The 23,235-nt window shown below is 48.2% G+C and overlaps 1 protein-coding gene across 1 annotated transcript in view; it reads right to left on the reverse strand.

Moving 5' to 3' along the window:
• The window catches only part of tpcn3 (two pore segment channel 3), a 66,092-nt gene that overhangs the window by 32,420 nt on the left and 10,437 nt on the right, over positions 1-23,235 (reverse strand). The window contains exons 4-6 of the mRNA XM_059982899.1: positions 12,839-12,967; positions 11,251-11,367; positions 9,387-9,505 (exon numbers count right to left, since the gene is read on the reverse strand). Coding sequence (XP_059838882.1) covers positions 9,387-9,505; positions 11,251-11,367; positions 12,839-12,967 — 365 coding nt within the window. The remainder of the gene's footprint in view (positions 1-9,386; positions 9,506-11,250; positions 11,368-12,838; positions 12,968-23,235) is intronic.

Raw genomic sequence — 23,235 nt, forward strand, 5'->3', positions numbered from 1 at the left:
TCTGAATACACCATGGTAAGTCCATCTGGCCAGTGTCTGAATACACCACAGCAGTCCATCTGGCCAGTGTCTGAATACACCATGGTAAGTCCATCTGGCCAGTGTCTGAATACACCACAGCAGTCCATCTGGCCAGTGTCTGAATACACCACTGCAGTCCATCAGCCCAGTGTCTGAATACACCACGGTAAGTCCATCTGGCCAGTGTCTGAATTCACCACGGTAAGTCCATCTGCCCAGTGTCTGAATACACCATGGTAAGTCCATCTGGCCAGTGTCTGAATACACCACGGCAGTCCATCTGGCCAGTGTCTGAATACACCATGGTAAGTCCATCTGGCCAGTGTCTGAATACACCACAGCAGTCCATCTGGCCAGTGTCTGAATACACCATGGTAAGTCCATCTGGCCAGTGTCTGAATACACCACGGCAGTCCATCTGGCCAGTGTCTGAATACACCATGGTAAGTCCATCTGGCCAGTGTCTGAATACACCACGGCAGTCCATCTGGCCAGTGTCTGAATACACCATGGTAAGTCCATCTGGCCAGTGTCTGAATACACCATGGCAGTCCATCTGGCCAGTGTCTGAATACACCATGGTAAGTCCATCTGGCCAGTGTCTGAATACACCACGGCAGTCCATCTGGCCAGTGTCTGAATACACCATGGTAAGTCCATCTGGCCAGTGTCTGAATACACCACAGCAGTCCATCTGGCCAGTGTCTGAATACACCATGGTAAGTCCATCTGGCGAGTGTCTGAATACACCATGGTAAGTCCATCTGGCCAGTGTCTGAATACACCATGGTAAGTCCATCTGGCCAGTGTCTGAATACACCAGGGTAAGTCCATCTGCCCAGTGTCTGAATACACCATGGTAAGTCCATCTGGCCAGTGTCTGAATACACCATGGTAAGTCCATCTGGCCAGTGTCTGAATTCACCACGGCAGTCCATCTGGCCAGTGTCTGAATACACCATGGTAAGTCCATCTGGCCAGTGTCTGAATACACCATGGTAAGTCCATCTGGCCAGTGTCTGAATACACCACGGCAGTCCATCTGGCCAGTGTCTGAATACACCATGGCAGTCCATCTGCCCAGTGTCTGAATACACCACGGTAAGTCCATCTGGTCAGTGTCTGAATACACCATGGTAAGTCCATCTGGCCAGTGTCTGAATACACCACGGTAAGTCCATCTGGCCAGTGTCTGAATTCACCACGGCAGTCCATCTGGCCAGTGTCTGAATACACCATGGTAAGTCCATCTGCCCAGTGTCTGAATACACCATGGTAAGTCCATCTGGCCAGTGTCTGAATACACCACGGCAGTCCATCTGGCCAGTGTCTGAATACACCATGGTAAGTCCATCTGCCCAGTGTCTGAATACACCATGGTAAGTCCATCTGGCCAGTGTCTGAATACACCACGGCAGTCCATCTGGCCAGTGTCTGAATACACCATGGTAAGTCCATCTGGCCAGTGTCTGAATTCACCATGGTAAGTCCATCTGCCCAGTGTCTGAATACACCATGGTAAGTCCATCTGGCCAGTGTCTGAATTCACCACGGTAAGTCCATCTACCCAGTGTCTGAATACACCATGGTAAGTCCATCTGGCCAGTGTCTGAATACACCATGGTAAGTCCATCTGGCCAGTGTCTGAATACACCACAGCAGTCCATCTGGCCAGTGTCTGAATACACCATGGTAAGTCCATCTGGCCAGTGTCTGAATACACCATGGTAAGTCCATCTGGCCAGTGTCTGAATACACCATGGTAAGTCCATCTGGCCAGTGTCTGAATACACCACGGCAGTCCATCTGGCCAGTGTCTGAATACACCATGGTAAGTCCATCTGCCCAGTGTCTGAATACACCATGGTAAGTCCATCTGGCCAATGTCTGAATACACCACTGCAGTCCATCAGCCCAGTGTCTGAATACACCACGGTAAGTCCATCTGGCCAGTGTCTGAATTCACCACGGTAAGTCCATCTGCCCAGTGTCTGAATACACCATGGTAAGTCCATCTGGCCAGTGTCTGAATACACCACGGCAGTCCATCTGGCCAGTGTCTGAATACACCATGGTAAGTCCATCTGGCCAGTGTCTGAATACACCACGGCAGTCCATCTGGCCAGTGTCTGAATACACCATGGTAAGTCCATCTGGCCAGTGTCTGAATACACCACGGCAGTCCATCTGGCCAGTGTCTGAATACACCATGGTAAGTCCATCTGGCCAGTGTCTGAATACACCATGGCAGTCCATCTGGCCAGTGTCTGAATACACCATGGTAAGTCCATCTGGCCAGTGTCTGAATACACCACGGCAGTCCATCTGGCCAGTGTCTGAATACACCATGGTAAGTCCATCTGGCCAGTGTCTGAATACACCACAGCAGTCCATCTGGCCAGTGTCTGAATACACCATGGTAAGTCCATCTGGCGAGTGTCTGAATACACCATGGTAAGTCCATCTGGCCAGTGTCTGAATACACCATGGTAAGTCCATCTGGCCAGTGTCTGAATACACCAGGGTAAGTCCATCTGCCCAGTGTCTGAATACACCATGGTAAGTCCATCTGGCCAGTGTCTGAATACACCATGGTAAGTCCATCTGGCCAGTGTCTGAATTCACCACGGCAGTCCATCTGGCCAGTGTCTGAATACACCATGGTAAGTCCATCTGGCCAGTGTCTGAATACACCATGGTAAGTCCATCTGGCCAGTGTCTGAATACACCACGGCAGTCCATCTGGCCAGTGTCTGAATACACCATGGCAGTCCATCTGCCCAGTGTCTGAATACACCACGGTAAGTCCATCTGGTCAGTGTCTGAATACACCATGGTAAGTCCATCTGGCCAGTGTCTGAATACACCACGGTAAGTCCATCTGGCCAGTGTCTGAATTCACCACGGCAGTCCATCTGGCCAGTGTCTGAATACACCATGGTAAGTCCATCTGCCCAGTGTCTGAATACACCATGGTAAGTCCATCTGGCCAGTGTCTGAATACACCACGGCAGTCCATCTGGCCAGTGTCTGAATACACCATGGTAAGTCCATCTGCCCAGTGTCTGAATACACCATGGTAAGTCCATCTGGCCAGTGTCTGAATACACCACGGCAGTCCATCTGGCCAGTGTCTGAATACACCATGGTAAGTCCATCTGGCCAGTGTCTGAATTCACCATGGTAAGTCCATCTGCCCAGTGTCTGAATACACCATGGTAAGTCCATCTGGCCAGTGTCTGAATTCACCACGGTAAGTCCATCTACCCAGTGTCTGAATACACCATGGTAAGTCCATCTGGCCAGTGTCTGAATACACCATGGTAAGTCCATCTGGCCAGTGTCTGAATACACCACAGCAGTCCATCTGGCCAGTGTCTGAATACACCATGGTAAGTCCATCTGGCCAGTGTCTGAATACACCATGGTAAGTCCATCTGGCCAGTGTCTGAATACACCATGGTAAGTCCATCTGGCCAGTGTCTGAATACACCACGGCAGTCCATCTGGCCAGTGTCTGAATACACCATGGTAAGTCCATCTGCCCAGTGTCTGAATACACCATGGTAAGTCCATCTGGCCAGTGTCTGAATACACCACGGCAGTCCATCTGGCCAGTGTCTGAATACACCATGGTAAGTCCATCTGGCCAGTGTCTGAATTCACCATGGTAAGTCCATCTGCCCAGTGTCTGAATACACCATGGTAAGTCCATCTGGCCAGTCTCTGAATTCACCACGGTAAGTCCATCTGCCCAGTGTCTGAATACACCATGGTAAGTCCATCTGGCCAGTGTCTGAATACACCATGGTAAGTCCATCTGGCCAGTGTCTGAATACACCACAGCAGTCCATCTGGCCAGTGTCTGAATACACCATGGTAAGTCCATCTGGCCAGTGTCTGAATACACCATGGTAAGTCCATCTGGCCAGTGTCTGAATACACCACAGCAGTCCATCTGGCCAGTGTCTGAATACACCATGGTAAGTCCATCTGGCCAGTGTCTGAATACACCACGGTAAGTCCATCTGGCCAGTGTCTGAATACACCATGGTAAGTCCATCTGGCCAGTGTCTGAATACACCATGGTAAGTCCATCTGGTCAGTGTCTGAATACACCACGGTAAGTCCATCTGGCCAGTGTCTGAATACACCATGGTAAGTCCATCTGGCCAATGTCTGAATACACCACTGCAGTCCATCAGCCCAGTGTCTGAATACACCACGGTAAGTCCATCTGGCCAGTGTCTGAATTCACCACGGTAAGTCCATCTGCCCAGTGTCTGAATACACCATGGTAAGTCCATCTGGCCAGTGTCTGAATACACCATGGTAAGTCCATCTGCCCAGTGTCTGAATACACCATGGCAGTCCATCTGGCCAGTGTCTGAATACACCATGGTAAGTCCATCTGGCCAGTGTCTGAATACACCATGGTAAGTCCATCTGGCCAGTGTCTGAATACACCATGGTAAGTCCATCTGGCCAGTGTCTGAATACACCACGGCAGTCCATCTGCCCAGTGTCTGAATACACCATGGTAAGTCCATCTGGCCAGTGTCTGAATACACCATGGTAAGTCCATCTGGCCAGTGTCTGAATACACCATGGTAAGTCCATCTGGTCAGTGTCTGAATACACCATGGTAAGTCCCTCTGGCCAGTGTCTGAATACACCATGGTAAGTCCATCTGGCCAGTGTCTGAATACACCATGGTAAGTCCATCTGGCCAGTGTCTGAATACACCATGGTAAGTCCATCTGGCCAGTGTCTGAATACACCAGGGTAAGTCCATCTGGCCAGTGTCTGAATACACCATGGTAAGTCCATCTGCCCAGTGTCCGAATACACCATGGTAAGTCCATCTGGCCAGTGTCTGAATACACCACGGCAGTCCATCTGGCCAGTGTCTGAATACACCATGGTAAGTCCATCTGCCCAGTGTCTGAATACACCATGGTAAGTCCATCTGGCCAGTGTCTGAATACACCACGGCAGTCCATCTGGCCAGTGTCTGAATACACCATGGTAAGTCCATCTGGCCAGTGTCTGAATTCACCATGGTAAGTCCATCTGCCCAGTGTCTGAATACACCATGGTAAGTCCATCTGGCCAATGTCTGAATTCACCACGGTAAGTCCATCTACCCAGTGTCTGAATACACCATGGTAAGTCCATCTGGCCAGTGTCTGAATACACCATGGTAAGTCCATCTGGCCAGTGTCTGAATACACCACAGCAGTCCATCTGGCCAGTGTCTGAATACACCATGGTAAGTCCATCTGGCCAGTGTCTGAATACACCATGGTAAGTCCATCTGGCCAGTGTCTGAATACACCATGGTAAGTCCATCTGGCCAGTGTCTGAATACACCACGGCAGTCCATCTGGCCAGTGTCTGAATACACCATGGTAAGTCCATCTGCCCAGTGTCTGAATACACCATGGTAAGTCCATCTGGCCAATGTCTGAATACACCACTGCAGTCCATCAGCCCAGTGTCTGAATACACCACGGTAAGTCCATCTGGCCAGTGTCTGAATTCACCACGGTAAGTCCATCTGCCCAGTGTCTGAATACACCATGGTAAGTCCATCTGGCCAGTGTCTGAATACACCACGGCAGTCCATCTGGCCAGTGTCTGAATACACCATGGTAAGTCCATCTGGCCAGTGTCTGAATACACCACGGCAGTCCATCTGGCCAGTGTCTGAATACACCATGGTAAGTCCATCTGGCCAGTGTCTGAATACACCACGGCAGTCCATCTGGCCAGTGTCTGAATACACCATGGTAAGTCCATCTGGCCAGTGTCTGAATACACCATGGCAGTCCATCTGGCCAGTGTCTGAATACACCATGGTAAGTCCATCTGGCCAGTGTCTGAATACACCACGGCAGTCCATCTGGCCAGTGTCTGAATACACCATGGTAAGTCCATCTGGCCAGTGTCTGAATACACCACAGCAGTCCATCTGGCCAGTGTCTGAATACACCATGGTAAGTCCATCTGGCGAGTGTCTGAATACACCATGGTAAGTCCATCTGGCCAGTGTCTGAATACACCATGGTAAGTCCATCTGGCCAGTGTCTGAATACACCAGGGTAAGTCCATCTGCCCAGTGTCTGAATACACCATGGTAAGTCCATCTGGCCAGTGTCTGAATACACCATGGTAAGTCCATCTGGCCAGTGTCTGAATTCACCACGGCAGTCCATCTGGCCAGTGTCTGAATACACCATGGTAAGTCCATCTGGCCAGTGTCTGAATACACCATGGTAAGTCCATCTGGCCAGTGTCTGAATACACCACGGCAGTCCATCTGGCCAGTGTCTGAATACACCATGGCAGTCCATCTGCCCAGTGTCTGAATACACCACGGTAAGTCCATCTGGTCAGTGTCTGAATACACCATGGTAAGTCCATCTGGCCAGTGTCTGAATACACCACGGTAAGTCCATCTGGCCAGTGTCTGAATTCACCACGGCAGTCCATCTGGCCAGTGTCTGAATACACCATGGTAAGTCCATCTGCCCAGTGTCTGAATACACCATGGTAAGTCCATCTGGCCAGTGTCTGAATACACCACGGCAGTCCATCTGGCCAGTGTCTGAATACACCATGGTAAGTCCATCTGCCCAGTGTCTGAATACACCATGGTAAGTCCATCTGGCCAGTGTCTGAATACACCACGGCAGTCCATCTGGCCAGTGTCTGAATACACCATGGTAAGTCCATCTGGCCAGTGTCTGAATTCACCATGGTAAGTCCATCTGCCCAGTGTCTGAATACACCATGGTAAGTCCATCTGGCCAGTGTCTGAATTCACCACGGTAAGTCCATCTACCCAGTGTCTGAATACACCATGGTAAGTCCATCTGGCCAGTGTCTGAATACACCATGGTAAGTCCATCTGGCCAGTGTCTGAATACACCACAGCAGTCCATCTGGCCAGTGTCTGAATACACCATGGTAAGTCCATCTGGCCAGTGTCTGAATACACCATGGTAAGTCCATCTGGCCAGTGTCTGAATACACCATGGTAAGTCCATCTGGCCAGTGTCTGAATACACCACGGCAGTCCATCTGGCCAGTGTCTGAATACACCATGGTAAGTCCATCTGCCCAGTGTCTGAATACACCATGGTAAGTCCATCTGGCCAGTGTCTGAATACACCACGGCAGTCCATCTGGCCAGTGTCTGAATACACCATGGTAAGTCCATCTGGCCAGTGTCTGAATTCACCATGGTAAGTCCATCTGCCCAGTGTCTGAATACACCATGGTAAGTCCATCTGGCCAGTCTCTGAATTCACCACGGTAAGTCCATCTGCCCAGTGTCTGAATACACCATGGTAAGTCCATCTGGCCAGTGTCTGAATACACCATGGTAAGTCCATCTGGCCAGTGTCTGAATACACCACAGCAGTCCATCTGGCCAGTGTCTGAATACACCATGGTAAGTCCATCTGGCCAGTGTCTGAATACACCATGGTAAGTCCATCTGGCCAGTGTCTGAATACACCACAGCAGTCCATCTGGCCAGTGTCTGAATACACCATGGTAAGTCCATCTGGCCAGTGTCTGAATACACCACGGTAAGTCCATCTGGCCAGTGTCTGAATACACCATGGTAAGTCCATCTGGCCAGTGTCTGAATACACCATGGTAAGTCCATCTGGCCAATGTCTGAATACACCACTGCAGTCCATCAGCCCAGTGTCTGAATACACCACGGTAAGTCCATCTGGCCAGTGTCTGAATTCACCACGGTAAGTCCATCTGCCCAGTGTCTGAATACACCATGGTAAGTCCATCTGGCCAGTGTCTGAATACACCATGGTAAGTCCATCTGCCCAGTGTCTGAATACACCATGGCAGTCCATCTGGCCAGTGTCTGAATACACCATGGTAAGTCCATCTGGCCAGTGTCTGAATACACCATGGTAAGTCCATCTGGCCAGTGTCTGAATACACCATGGTAAGTCCATCTGGCCAGTGTCTGAATACACCACGGCAGTCCATCTGCCCAGTGTCTGAATACACCATGGTAAGTCCATCTGGCCAGTGTCTGAATACACCATGGTAAGTCCATCTGGCCAGTGTCTGAATACACCATGGTAAGTCCATCTGGTCAGTGTCTGAATACACCATGGTAAGTCCCTCTGGCCAGTGTCTGAATACACCATGGTAAGTCCATCTGGCCAGTGTCTGAATACACCATGGTAAGTCCATCTGGCCAGTGTCTGAATACACCATGGTAAGTCCATCTGGCCAGTGTCTGAATACACCAGGGTAAGTCCATCTGCCCAGTGTCTGAATACACCATGGTAAGTCCATCTGGCCAGTGTCTGAATACACCATGGTAAGTCCATCTGGCCAGTGTCTGAATTCACCACGGCAGTCCATCTGGCCAGTGTCTGAATACACCTTGGTAAGTCCATCTGGCCAGTGTCTGAATACACCATGGTAAGTCCATCTGCCCAGTGTCTGAATACACCATGGTAAGTCCATCTGCCCAGTGTCTGAATACACCACGGCAGTCCATCTGGTCAGTGTCTGAATACACCATGGTAAGTCCATCTGGCCAGTGTCTGAATACACCATGGTAAGTCCATCTGGCCAGTGTCTGAATACACCATGGCAGTCCATCTGCCCAGTGTCTGAATACACCACGGTAAGTCCATCTGGTCAGTGTCTGAATACACCACGGTAAGTCCATCTGGTCAGTGTCTGAATACACCATGGTAAGTCCATCTGGCCAGTGTCTGAATTCACCATGGTAAGTCCATCTGGCCAGTGTCTGAATTCACCACGGCAGTCCATCAGCCCAGTGTCTGAATACACCATGGCAGTCCGTATGTCCAGACTCTGAATACACCATGGCAGTCCATATGTACAGACGCTGAATACACCAGGGAAATGGAAGAGATAGGGATGCTGGCAGCATCAATGGTGGTGGAAGGGGCAGCACATTTTTTTTCACTTCTCATTCCGGCTTCGACCTCTTTCCTCTCCAGTCTGGTTGTTTATTTCCCTCCACAGATGTTGACTGAGTTCACCCAGAGTTTTGTGTATGTTTCTCAGAGAAGTACAACTCATTATTTACCCAGTTTCAGTTCATGGAACTGTGGTGTTTTCAGAAAGACCATTCAAGCAGTTATTTCATAAAGAAGATACTATGCCATATTTCATTCAAAATGAACTGCATCAATCGAAATAGAAAGATCTTATGCAATTCCTAAGGTTACATACATCTATTGGACACGAATTGGCAGCAGGTTATGGAATGATCTTAGAAATGTGAAATAGGCAAGAAAGAAAAGGCAAGGATTCGAGTAACTGTAGTGATCTATTAGTTTTACCTTTTTGCAAACAACTTCAAAGCCATAAGGGAAAACACTGCGACACTGAACATAAAGAGTATAAAGACATAGCTGATCTCTGGAAGAGTGTTGCGGATATTCCTGAAGGCCCTTCTGAGCTGAAATGAAAGAAATATTAGCAACTACATTAGGAAACAAGGGTTTGAAGTTAGCTCATATCATGACACAACATGTTGGTTCTGCAACGTGCCACAACATACAGCATTTGAGAAGACTATAAGATTTCCTTCTTTTTGGTAATAGTTAATGTGCAGGGCATTTAATGTCCCTCCCCATTGGCCCATGATGGTCCAGTATTTTAAACTACTGAAGAACTTCTGGTGAAAATGTATCCACAGTGTAATAAAGTAGTTAGATCCAGTATTTAAGGCCCAATCATGAAGGAATAGGACCACATGACAAAGGAGCAAAGTTTGGCCATTCAGCCCATCAAGTCTGCTCTGCCCTTTCATCATGGCTGATTCATTTTCCCCTCTCAACCCCATTATTCTGCCTTCGCCCTGTAACCTTTCATGCCCTGACTTCTCAAGAATCTATCAACCTCTGCCTTAAGTACACCAAATGGCCTAAACCCCACAGCCACCTGTGGCAATAAATTCCACAGAATCACCACTAACAAGATTTCTCCTCATCTCATTTGTAAATGGACATCCCTCTACTCTGAGACTGTGGTCTCTGGTCCTAGACTCCCCCACTATAGGAACCTTATTCTCCACATCCACTCTATCTCGGCCTTTCTACATTCAATAGTTTTCAATGAGATTCCCCCATCATTTTTCTACATTCAGTGAGTATAGGCCTGGAGCCTTCAATTGCTCCTCATGCAATGACCCTTTCATTTCTGGAACTATTCTCATGAACCTCTTCCGAACCCTCTCTAATGCCAGCTCATCCTTCTTAGACAAGGGGCTCAAAACTTCCCACAATTCTGTAAGTGAGGCCTCACCAGTACCTTATAAAACCTCAGCATTACATCCTTGCTTCTGCATTCTGGTCCTCTTGAAATGGATGCCAACACTGTACTTGCCTTCCTCGCACTGACTCAATCTTTAGGGAATCTTGCACGAGGACTCCCAAGTCCCTTTGCGGCTCCAAATTTTGAATTTTAGACCACGAGACATAGGAGCCAAATTAGGCCCATCCAGCCCATCAAGTCTGTTCCGCCATTCCATCATGGCTGATCCTGTATCCCACTCAACCCCATTCACCTGCCTTCTCACCATACCCATTGACGTCCTGACCGATGAGGAAATGATCAACTTCTGCCGTAAGTATACCCCAGACTTGGTGTCCACCACAGCCTGTGGCAGAGCATTCCACAGATTCACTACTTGTTTTCTGCTCCTTTAGAAAATAGTCCATGCCTTTATTCCTCCTACCAAGTGCATGGCTGTACTCTTCCTGACACGACAAGGAGGGGCCTGCGGTTGGGGTTCAGACCCTTGCTTTTACCTCTTGACAGTAGAAAACACAAGTTTAGGGAGGCACTGTTCGAGCGCCTTGGTAGTTATTACAATACTGTACAAGGTACATACTGCAATCTCAGGTTTATAATCTATTGCATAGGACAACAGAATGCCACCACTGCAGGTTGCCCCGTAAGTCACACACCATCCTGTCCCACAGATCCTCCATCTAGCCGAGTCTGAGTCTTGAAATGCCCTGTCCACTGGCAGGACGCTTATCAGAAATTTTATAGCAGTTCAAGGGGCGTCTCACTGCTCCCTTCTCAAGGGCAATTAGGGACAGGGAATAACAGCTGAGTCTCAAAAACACCCATATCCTATGTCAGTTAAACTAGTTATTACCAGGACATTTATTCAGATATAAAAATAAAGCTCACCTGACGACTTTCAGTGAAGTTTACACAAAATAGTGTTCTCAAGACTCTTGACCACCTGACTGCAGGATATCCATTTTCTATTAAAACCAAGTATACAATCATATCCACCAATGTGAGCTGTAAGTGGACAATGTATTGTTTTAGAAACAATGGCTTAATGCAAATCACATTAGAACTCAATTCAGAAATTTGCAGGAGCCTGGCATAAGGCATTACGGAGCAGAATAAGACATAAAAACTAGGGTTACAGGAAGATAAATAACTTCAAGTTATCCTTCTCCGGATGGAAAATGCACGCACTGAAATGTAGGCAGCTCAAGTGTTGTGACACTCGAGGGAGTTGAGGAGTGTGCTAGGGACATAAAGGGAATGGAGCATGTCAGGGATTGCAGGAGAAGGGAAGAGAGGCAACAAAAACAAATGGAGAGCAAGGTGGAACATTAAACCAAAAAAAAAATTCACAAGGTTTAAACAAGTCAAAGAGAGAAATTGGGAAAATGGAATCTCAGTTATCATTAAGCCACCTACGGCCATTGGCTTCAGATGAGCATTTTAAGAAGCACATCATGTTGAGTTACAAATCCTTTAACAAATGCATTTATTCTGTTTTGTAAACACAGCCATATGTAACAAATACATTTTAACACTTGATCCTTGGTCTTTCCTGAAGCAAGCACGACGCGCCCTTCCTTTGCGAATACGTATACGTGTCGAAAATCGCAAAGATAGCATTTTATTTGGATGATATGAAAACTGCTCATTAGCCACTTCAAAGAGCACAGATTGACAGAACACAATGAACCCCTATCAACCGCTCGTTGAACTGATCGACATAATGCTGGAAGGAATCCCAGCTGTTCGAACAGCTATGTCCACCATTCTCTCTCTCAAACTCTTTCCCTTTCATCTGGTTGTGACTGCCATCCAAAATGAGAGTACCCCAGCAGAGAAGGCTGCTCCTTTTTCTATATGTGTACCCTTGAAGCCACTTTATCATGGTACAGAACCAGGTGGCACCTGTACATCTTTTTCCCTTTCTTAGGCAAGCATGTTGTCAAAAGCATTTCAGGATGTATGTTGTATACATTTCTCAGACATTAAATTGGACCTTTGAACCTTTGAATCATTATCTACTCTTAAGGCTGTGAATGGGTACTATTTAACCCTCTCAAAATGTTCCCACATTTCAAGCTAACACCATTTTGTCTTAAGATCTTACACATTTTTGCACATACCAAGGGGCAGTCGAATATGACTTGTGGTAAATTTAGCTCTTTCTCTGATGCGTTGGTAAACATGGCAATCGACGTGATTAAAACAAGATCCAACAAACAGCAAATGGCTGAAAAAATAGGTAATTTGTTTTGGAGCTGATTCACCTGCGTTCATGAAACACTTCTGCTATCACTAACAAAGGAGCATCTTCTGCTCACATTGCTGCATATCCTGGTTCATTGATTCCCAAACAGCTGATTACCTGGAACAGGGATTCCCAACCTGGGTTAATGGTAGGTGTCCATGGCATAAAAAAGGTTGGGAATACCTAACTAGTAAAAATCCTGCAAGTTTATTGAATTTACACACTCACCAATATTCCAACAATAACACAGATGTTCTTTGCATCTTTCCAAAACACTTTTGTGGGAGTGACTTTTGAGAAATGCCAAAGCCGAATGGAAAACATCAGCAGACAAGTAAATTCTACGGTTGAGGTAACCTGTCGAGTTCAAAAAGAAGCAACTGATAAATTATTGAATGTGGTAACTCTGGGAATTGAATACTTTACAAAAAGATGTCATTGAAGGCCCCAAATGGATAAAACCGCTGTCAAGACACTTACAGTATTTGATAATTTATGCTTTAACGTAGTAGTTTTTGAAACCAAACAAAATTAATTGAAACTGGAGACAAATATTATTTGTGCATTATTTGCTCTGTTAAAGTGCAATTACAAAAAGGCAAAGGTTTTTAGAAAATAAGAAAAGCAAAAACATTTGAGAAGGAAGCTGTCCATAACCATCGATACATCAGAGGCAGGATAAAAGAAAAGAGGTGCTGAAATAATTGCCATGCAGGTGAGGGCTCAGTGAACTCTCATAAGAAATAAACGCAACGCAGTTGGGACTCTGCACTATCACAGAAGCAACTATGGGTAGGAAGGAGATAGATTGTCATCAGAACAGAGATGACAGAGACAGAGGAGGTGGAGTGTAATGTTTTATCAGGTTTGCAGGTCTGGTGAGTGAGTCAGAAAACACTGACTGCGAATAGGTATATTGGTCATTTATTTACAGACAGTAAAAATTCAACCAAACATTCATGCTCCAAGTTACAGAAACTACACAGCTGAATATTCAACAAACACACTTAGTTAAAAGCATGCTCAGAGCATACCTTCCCAATGGCTATGTGCACCACTTGCCTTAAACAAAGGAAGAGAGGGAAAGCCTTTTCCACATGTTGTTTTATACCTGGGATATTTGAAACTGGACACCAGGCAGCTAACCAATGGGTAAAGCAGCTGCAGTTCCTAAACTAACCAACCACGGCAAAGCGACTTTGGACAGGCAGAATAAGCCATGCCCCTCACAGGACGGGGGGCAGGGGGGGTGTTGTGAAGGAATGATACTTCTACCAGAAAGGGTGTGGAGGTGGGGGGGGGTGGGTGGGTAGTATGGTTCCGAAAGTGACAAGTGTCTTTGGATGCCTGCTGCTTATTCATCCTCAGAAATGAGCATAGCAAGACCTATAAAGGGCATGGAAGGTTCTGAAACAAAGCAAGTGAAGGCAAGAACATGGTGGAAACCAGCAGCAGGAGTAATAAACTTTTAAAGTTCTGTTTTAGTGCAGGAAGCAGCAATGATGCAGTCCCCAATACACGAGAAAGATGTTTCAATAGGATTGAAACAAAGACTGTTCCAGGTATGCCACAAAAAGACAGGCAGAGCTGCAGCTACACAAATTTCCATTGGTCTCTGATCTGCGTTAAAGAAGGATGACTCAATGCTGAGCTCACAATTGGAGTAACAGCTGGCTTTAAAGCTCTGGATCATAACAGGTCCAAAGGTGACACAATTGAGATTCAATCCTTCCTCTGTTTTGTGGACAGGAAACAGATGTCAGTATATATTTTCCTCTCAGGGACTGGGAACACCAAAGAATATTTTTGAAAATTTCCTGATAATATTAACATACAACTCAATTCCAAAATACTGTGTGCACAAAGTCAGACATTAATGGGAGTTCCAATCCATTGTCCAGAGTCCAAACACAAAAATATCATATGAATCAATAGACCAACAAAACATTGGTTACTCCGCATCTTCTGAGGTAGGGACATGTTCAGCACAACTTTGTGGGCCGAAGAGCTTGTACTGTGCTGTAGATTTTCTATGTCTCTATTCTCTCTGCCGCCTGCTATATTGTCCTGACAGAACTTTGCACATTTCAATAGGACTTCTAACCTTCTAAATCCTCATGATCAAGGATATTGAATATGGTTCTGCTCACCACATAACAGAAATGATGTGGTAGCAATAGCGAGAATGCAGAAAAGATTCACCAGGATTACCTGGAGTGAAGGGCTGTAATGATAAGGACGGATTATGTAGGCTGTGTTTTCTTCCCGCTGGAACATAGGAGCCTGACAGGTGACCTTGTAGAGGTTTATAAATTATCAGGAGAATCAATCAGAGAGATAGATAGTCAGAGACTTTTTCCCAGGACAGGAGTGTCCAGAACTAGATGACATAATTTGAAAGTGAGAGGGGAAAAATATTAAAGGAGATCTGAAATTTAAAGAAGATTTAAGAGACTGGTGACTATCTGTAACCCGCTGTCAGAGGGAATGGGAGAAACAAATCCAATTACAACATTTAGAAAGACATTTGTACAATTACTTAATTACTTAGGTAGGAAAGATGTAGAGAAATACAGACTATATGTGGGCAAAATAGGATTAGCATAGATGATCATCACAGTCAGCAGGGACAAGGAATACAAACAGACTCATTTCTTTACTATACAACTCCCCAATTCCATGATTGTTAACCACCAGAAGGAGAAATGTTTAATATACAGTATGAAAGACCTTTCTCCTGCCAACAGCAGGATGAGCCTTAAGACTCACACCACTGGGATCAGGAACAGTTATTACCCCTCAACCATCAGACTCCTGAACCAAAGGGAACAACTTCATTCACCTTCACTCACCCCATCATTGTAACGTTCCCACTTTTAACGGCTCTTCATCTCATGTTCTCATTATTTATTGCTTATTTGTTATTATTTCTTTCTCTTTGCATGTGCACAGTTTGTTGTCATTTGCACACTGGTTGCACTCCCGAGTTGGACGGCCTTTCATTGGTTCTGTTATGGTTATTATTCTATGGATTTATTGAGTATGCCCACAAGACAATGAATCTCAGGTTTGAATATGGTACTGTAGCGGTGTGCTACACGCAGCGCTAAAATTACGACACGGAGTCGGTAACTGCAGTCGAAGGAAAAAACTTTATTCGAAAACTTCAGCCTCACTTTTAAGCCTCTGTCAACCGGCCCCCCATGGCGAAGAGGCTCCAAAGCTCTGTGCTCGCAAACCCCCGTAGGCTATCTAATTGTGAGTCGGTTCGAATACGCTAGGAAATGAGCCGCCACATAACCCCCCCCCAGAACCGGCGATACACCCCCCAATGTCCACAGCCTGGGCCAGAACCTGCTTGGGAGGTCGGCCTCTGCGCCGAGGCGCCGGAAACTCGGTCGGTTGCGCCAGGTCCACATGGGCCGGCTTGAGGCGGTCCACCGTGAAAACCTCCTCCTTCCCCCCAACGTCCAGCACGAACGTGGACCCGTTGTTCCGGAGCACTGTAAACGGCCCCTCGTATGGCCGCTGCAGCGGTGGCCGATGCCCGCCCCTTCGTACAAACACAAACTTACAGTTCCGTAGGTCTTTGGGTACGCAGGTCGGGTGCCGCCCATGCTGTGAAGTGGGTATGGGGGCCAGGTTACCGAGCTTCTCGCGAAGTCTGCCCAGGACTGCAGCGGGTTCTTCCTCTTGCCCCCTCGGGGCTGGTAGGAACTCCCCGGGGACGGCCAGGGGCGCGCCGTATACCAACTCGGCCGACGAGGCGTGCAGGTCGTCCTTGGGCGCTGTGCGGATGCCGAGAAGGACCCAGGGAAGCTCGTCCGCCCAGTTGGCTCCTCGCAGGCGGACCATGAGGGCCGACTTCAGGTGACGGTGGAAACGCTCCACTAGCCCGTTCGACTGTGGGTGGTAGGCAGTGGTGTGGTGCAGCTGAGTCCCCAAAAGGCTGGCCATAGCTGACCACAGGCTGGAGGTGAACTGGGCGCCTCTGTCGGAGGTAATGTGGGCTGGTACACCAAAGCGGGATATCCAGGTGGCGATCAGGGCTCGGGCGCAAGATTCGGAGTTGGTGTCGGTGAGCGGGACCGCCTCTGGCCATCTTGTGAACCGGTCCACGATAGTCAGGAGGTAACGCGCTCCGCGCGACACTGGCAGGGGGCCCACGATATCCACATGAATGTGGTCGAAACGCCGGTGGGCGGGATGGAACTGCTGCGGTGGGGCTTTGGTGTGCCGCTGAACCTTGGCTGTCTGGCAGTGCATGCACGTTCTGGCCCATTCACTGACCTGTTTGCGGAGTCCGTGCCAAACGAACCTGCTGGAAACCATCCGGACAGTTGTCCGGATGGAGGGATGCGCCAAGTTATGAATGGAGTCGAAAACACGTCGCCGCCAGGCTGCGGGGACGACCGGACGGGGCCGGCCGGTGGCGACGTCACAGAGTAGGGTCCTCTCACCTGGGCCCACGGGGAGGTCCTGGAGCTGCAAACCAGAGACTGCAGTCCTGTAACTCGGAATCTCCTCATCTACCTGCTGTGCCTCTGCCAGTGCCTCAAAGTCTACCCCTTGGGAAAGGGCATGAACGGTAGGGTGAGAGAGCGCATCCGCCACGACATTGTCCTTACCCGAGACGTGCCGGACATCCGTTGTGTATTCAGAGATGTAGGACAGGTGGCGTTGCTGGCGGGATGACCAGGGGTCGGATGCTTTCGTAAACGCAAAGGTAAGCGGTTTGTGGTCCGTGAACGCGGTGAAGGGCCGACCTTCTAGGAAGTACCTGAAATGCCGGATTGCCAGGTAGAGCGCCAACAGTTCCCGGTCAAAAGCACTGTACTTGAGCTCGGGTGGCCGCAGGTGTTTGCTGAAAAACGCCAGGGGTTGCCAGCGACCTGCGATGAGCTGCTCCAGCACCCCACCGACTGCCGTGTTTGATGCGTCCACTGTGAGGGCGGTAGGGGTGTCCATTCTGGGATGTACTAGCATTGCGGCGTCAGCCAAAGCTTCCTTCGTCTGAATGAAAGCGGCGGCGGACTCCTCGTCCCAGGTAATGTCCTTGCTCGGACCCGACATCAGGGCGAACAGGGGGCGCGTGATCCGGGCAGCTGAAGGGAGGAAGCGGCGGTAGAAATTGACCATACCTACGAATTCCTGAAGGCCTTTGATCGTGGTGGGTCGGGGGAAGTGGCGGACCGCATCTACCTTAGCGGGCAGAGGGGTTGCCCCGTCTTTAGTAATCCTGTGGCCCAGGAAGTCAATGGTATCAAGTCCGAACTGGCATTTGGCAGGGTTGATTGTAAGACCGTACTCACTCAGTCGGGCGCAGAGTTGACGGAGGTGGGACAGATGCTCCTGACGACTGCCGCTGGCTATGAGGATGTCATCCAAATAGATGAACGCGAAGTCCAGGTCCCGTCCCACCGCGTCCATTAACCGCTGGAACGTCTGTGCGGCATTCTTCAGGCCGAACGGCATGCGGAGGAACTCGAAGAGGCCAAACGGGGTGATGAGAGCCGTTTTGGGGACGTCGTCAGGATGCATCGGGATTTGATGGTACCCTCGGACAAGGTCGACCTTGGAGAAGATCCGGGCGCCGTACAGGTTTGCCGCAAAGTCCTGAATGTGCGGCACAGGGTAGCGGTCCGGTGTGGTAGCCTCGTTCAGCCTGCGGTAGTCGCCGCACGGTCTCCAGCCCCCCGTCGCTTTGGGCACCATGTGCAGGGGGGAAGCCCAGGGGCTGTCGGACCGCCGGATGATCCCCAATTCCTCCATTCTCTGGAACTCCTCCTTCGCCAGTCGGAGCTTGTCCGGGGGAAGCCGCCGAGCACGGGCATGGAGGGGTGGTCCCTGTGTCGGGATGTGGTGCTGTACGCCGTGCCTGGGCATGGCTGCTGTGAACTGCGGTGCCAGAACCGATGGGAACTCCGCCAGGACCCTGGTGAAGTCGTTGTCGGACAGCGTGATGGAGCCGAGGTGAGGGGCTGGCAACTGGGCCGCGCCCAGGGAGAACGTCTGAAAGGTCTCGGCGTGTACCAGTCTCTTCCTGGGCAGGTCAACCAGCAGGCTGTGAGCTCGCAAAAATTCCGCACCCAGAAGCGGTTGGGCTACGGCGGCCAGTGTGAAGTCCCACGTGAACTGGCTGGGGCCGAACAGTAGCTGCACCTGACGGGTGCCATAGGTCCTTACTGTGCTGCCATTCACGGCCCTCAGGGGGGGACCCGGTGCCCTGCTGCGGGTGTCGTAACTCGTCGGAGGTAAAACGCTGATCTCAGCCCCAGTATCGACCAAAAACCGGCATCCCGACCTTCTATCCCACACATACAGGAGGCTATCCCGATGGCCAGCCGCCGTAGCCATCAGCGGCGGCTGGCCCTGGCGTTTCCCGGGAACTTGCAGGGCGGGCGGCAACGGCGGGCTTCTGCGCCCCACCGCTGGTGGTAGAAGCACCAGTGTTCATTGGGCCGGGGGTTAGTGGGCTCTGCGGCCGGGCCTGGACTGGTTTGCTGCCGGGAGCGTGGCTGGGAGATCTGCGCGATGGACGCCCCGCTCACCTTTTTGGCGTTCCACAGCAAGTCCGCCCGGGCTGCCACCTTCCGGGGGTCACTGAAATCCGCGTCGGACAGCAGCAGGCGTATGTCCTCGGGCAGCTGCTCCAGGAATGCCTGCTCAAACATGAGGCCTGTGTGTCCCTCGGCCAGAGACAACATCTCATTCATTAAAGCCGATGGAGGTCTGTCGCCCAAGCCATCCAGGTGCAGTAAACGGGCAGCCGGCTCGCGCCGTGAGAGTCCGAAAGTCCTGAGGAGCAGGGCTTTGAATTCCGTGTACTTGCCGTCTGCCGGGGGCGACTGTACGAACTCCGCGACCTGGGCCGCTGTATCCTGGTCGAGGGAGCCCACCACGTAGTAGTAGCGGGTGTCTTCTGAGGTGATCCGGCGAACGTGGAATTGGGCTTCGGCTTGCTGGAACCATAGGTCCGGGCACTGTGTCCAGAAACCCGGCAGTTTCAACGAAACCGCATGAACAGAGGCGGCGTCGGTCATTTCTGGTCCAAAAATCGTTTGGACCGTCGGGGTCACCAATTGTAGCGGTGTGCTACACGCAGCGCTAAAATTACGACACGGAGTCGGTAACTGCAGTCGAAGGAAAAAACTTTATTCGAAAACTTCAGCCTCACTTTTAAGCCTCTGTCAACCGGCCCCCCATGGCGAAGAGGCTCCAAAGCTCTGTGCTCGCAAACCCCCGTAGGCTATCTAATTGTGAGTCGGTTCGAATACGCTAGGAAATGAGCCGCCACAGTACTTTGATAATAAATTTACTTTGAAAGTTTTTGAAAGAGAAACAGGAGCATGAGTAAGTCATTCAAATCTCTGAGCCATTCACTATAATCATGGTCAACCCTGTACTCATTTCCACGCTCTCCCCATATCCTTTGCTATCTTGTGTGCTGAGAACCATCTCTCCTCTTTAAACACACACATATTGATTTAGTCTCCACCATCTTGCGATGAGGAATTTCCATGGGTACAGCACACTCAGAGAAGTGATTTCTGATCTCGTTCAATAAAGGTCTCATCATATATCAGACTCTGTGACCTTCTGTCTGAAAACACTTGGAGAAATATTCTCTCCACAACCCATCCAACCTAACCTTGATTAAATTAGTATGTTTCAGTGGGATTTCCTTTAATTCTTCAAAATTCTAGTGAATACAGACCTAACCAAACTGACTTCTCCAAACTCCAGGGATCAGTCTGGTGAATCTTTATTTTTATGGAAAGGACTAAAACTACACACAAGATCCAGGTGTGGTCTCACCAGGATCCTGTACAATTGTAGTAAGATAATTTTGCTTCTGTACTGAAAGCCCTTGTTATGAACACTAAAATATTATTTGGCACTTTAACTGCTTGTTGTACAGGCACATTTCTTCCCCCCCCCCCCCCCAGCCCCCGTGACTGGTGCAGACAAATTTCCTTTATCCTTTTGTACACCAGCATTTCCTAATCTGGTCAGTTTACATAATGTTCTGCAATTCTGGTTTTCCTCCCAAAGTGGTCAACTTCACATTTATCCACTTTATATTGCACCTACAAATAATCATCCATTCAATCAATCTGTGGTACTTCCGCCCTGTGGAAATCATGAGTTTTCTCCAGGCGCTCTGGTTTCCTCTCACAGTCCAAAGGTGTGCTGGTTACTAGGTCACTTGGTCATTGTAAATTGTCCCACGATTAGGCTAGGATTAAATCAGGGGTCGCTGAGTATCGGGCTCGAAGGACCGGGAGGGCCTATTCCACACTGTATCTCAATAAGTAAAAATCATCTTGAAACCTTTCATATTTTCCTCACAACCCATTCCTACAAAGTTTCATGTTATTGGTTCTTTCACTCAAATTAATGATGTGTATGTTGTAAACTGCTGGGGCCCCAGGCATTAACTCAATCTACCACGATATCCTATTGCAGCGTCCATTTGTACTTACAACTCCTGTGAGGTTTTTGCACTGTATATTCCAAAATGTAATAACAAATCATTTCTAAGTACAATTACATTCCATTTATTCTTTCAGTTTGAAATTATCTCCACAAACTGCAGTAGAAAATCTCTCATTTATTCCTGTCACTTCCTCACCAAGATACCTGATTAATATATTTTCCAGGCAGGGATATTCCAAACCAGGGGGGGTTCTCCTTGTTCAACACAAGGTTTCCACATCAATGTTCCTCTTAAATAAGGCCATGTGACCTCACTGTGACCCTCACTCTACATATCCATCTACAATTCCTTGCTTGCCGAATATCTATTTACAATTGCCTTAAAATTATTCCACAGACTACTTTCAATAAACTTCAATGAAGAAAGTTACAAAAACTCATGATGCAAAATGCATTTTTATTTTTATGCCTCACTTCTTCTGTAGTGTAACCCTTTATTTAAAATAAAAGATATGAATGCTAGTTCTAGATTAAACCACAGGAAGCACCTTCTCCACATCTAACCCTCAAGATCTTAGGATTCAATCAAGTCCCCAATCCTTCATCTAAATAAGCCTAGCCTGGTCAGTCTTTTCATATAAAGCAGATTGCTCATTTCACCATTTGCTTAGTAAGCCTTCTCTGAACTGTTTCAATAGGATCCTTTCTTAAATAAGGTGCCCAATATTGTACACAGCAGGTTATAGAGATAATTGCACCATCTCCATGCCACCCCAGCAGAAAGATGAAAGCATTTACAATCAGGTGAAAGAACAGCTTATATTCCACTGTTATTACTACAGAATGAACCTCATGTGTGATCAGACAGACATGCTGTAATTGAACTCATTATGGCCTTGCACCTGGTGTCTGCATTCCCTCATTATACTTCATTCAGTATTCTGTTACTGTTATTCCCTTGTACTATCTGAATAGTCTGATGTGATGAAATTCTCTGAATGGATGGCATGAGAAACAAGGCTTTTCACTGTAACTTGGTATGTGTGGCAATACTAAACCTGTTCATCAATTTATTCCGGATGTTACCTCACTTGTGCCCTACATAATCAAAGCAATACCTCTGTACTTTTATAGTCAATTCCCAGTAATAAATACTAGAAGTAATACCCAGTAACCAAAAGAAAAACGCACAGTAAAATAAGCAACTATTGACTAAGTTAAGCTCAGTCTTAAAGCCTAACTTGTTAAAAAATATTTATGTGAACTGATTGGAATATCAGTTGAAGGACCTTTTCAGTATACAAAGACCACAACACAATTTCATTGATGATCAGGAAGGGGAGGGAAACATGGGTAAAGAAAGGTTCCTGTTTTAGGAATTGAGATGAGCAAGTGGTTTAAACATATGCAAGGCGTTAACACACAAAATTCTGGAGCAACTCAGCAGGTCAGGCAGCATCTATAGAAATGAATAAACAGTTGACGTTCCAGGCCGAGAACCTTCGTCAGGACTGGAAGAAGCCAGAATAAAAAGGTGGGGAGAGGGGAGGGATGATAGGCAGTGATATCTGGGGGGTGGGGGATGGAAAAGGTAAAAGAATCCAGGAGGTGATACAGGGAAAAGGTAAAGGGCTGGAGAAGAAGGAACCTAATCAAAGAAGAGTGTGGAGCATGGGGAAAGGGAAGGAAGAGGGGCACCAGAAAGTGGTGATAGGCGGCTGAGGAGAAGGAAAGAGAGAAGAGGGGAGCCAGAGAGGGAAACTGAAGGAGGAAGGTTAAAGTACCAAAGATAAGAGAAATTGATGTTCATGATATCAGATTGGAGACTACCCAATCGGAACATGAAAGTACTCCTCTAACCTGAGACCGGTCTCATCAAAATAGCCATGGGCCGACATGTTGGAATTGGAATGGAGATTGGCAGGCAGAGTGAAGGTGCTTGACAAAGCTGTCCCCCAATCTATGTCAGGTTTCACCAGTATCGAGGAGGCCGCATCAGGAGCACTGGATACAGTCGATGACCCCAACAGATTTGCAGGTGAAGTGTTGCTTCACCTGGTAGGACTGACTAGAGTCCTGAACAGTACATTGTTTCTCTCACATTTTTCTCTTTTCAGCTTTATTCCCCCATTCCACAACACTTCCCCTCAATAAGCAGCAACTAATATATGCTAAATGTAAGCTTC

The sequence above is a fragment of the Hypanus sabinus genome, chromosome 10 (assembly GCF_030144855.1).
Source record: "Hypanus sabinus isolate sHypSab1 chromosome 10, sHypSab1.hap1, whole genome shotgun sequence".
NCBI lineage: Eukaryota > Metazoa > Chordata > Chondrichthyes > Myliobatiformes > Dasyatidae > Hypanus > Hypanus sabinus.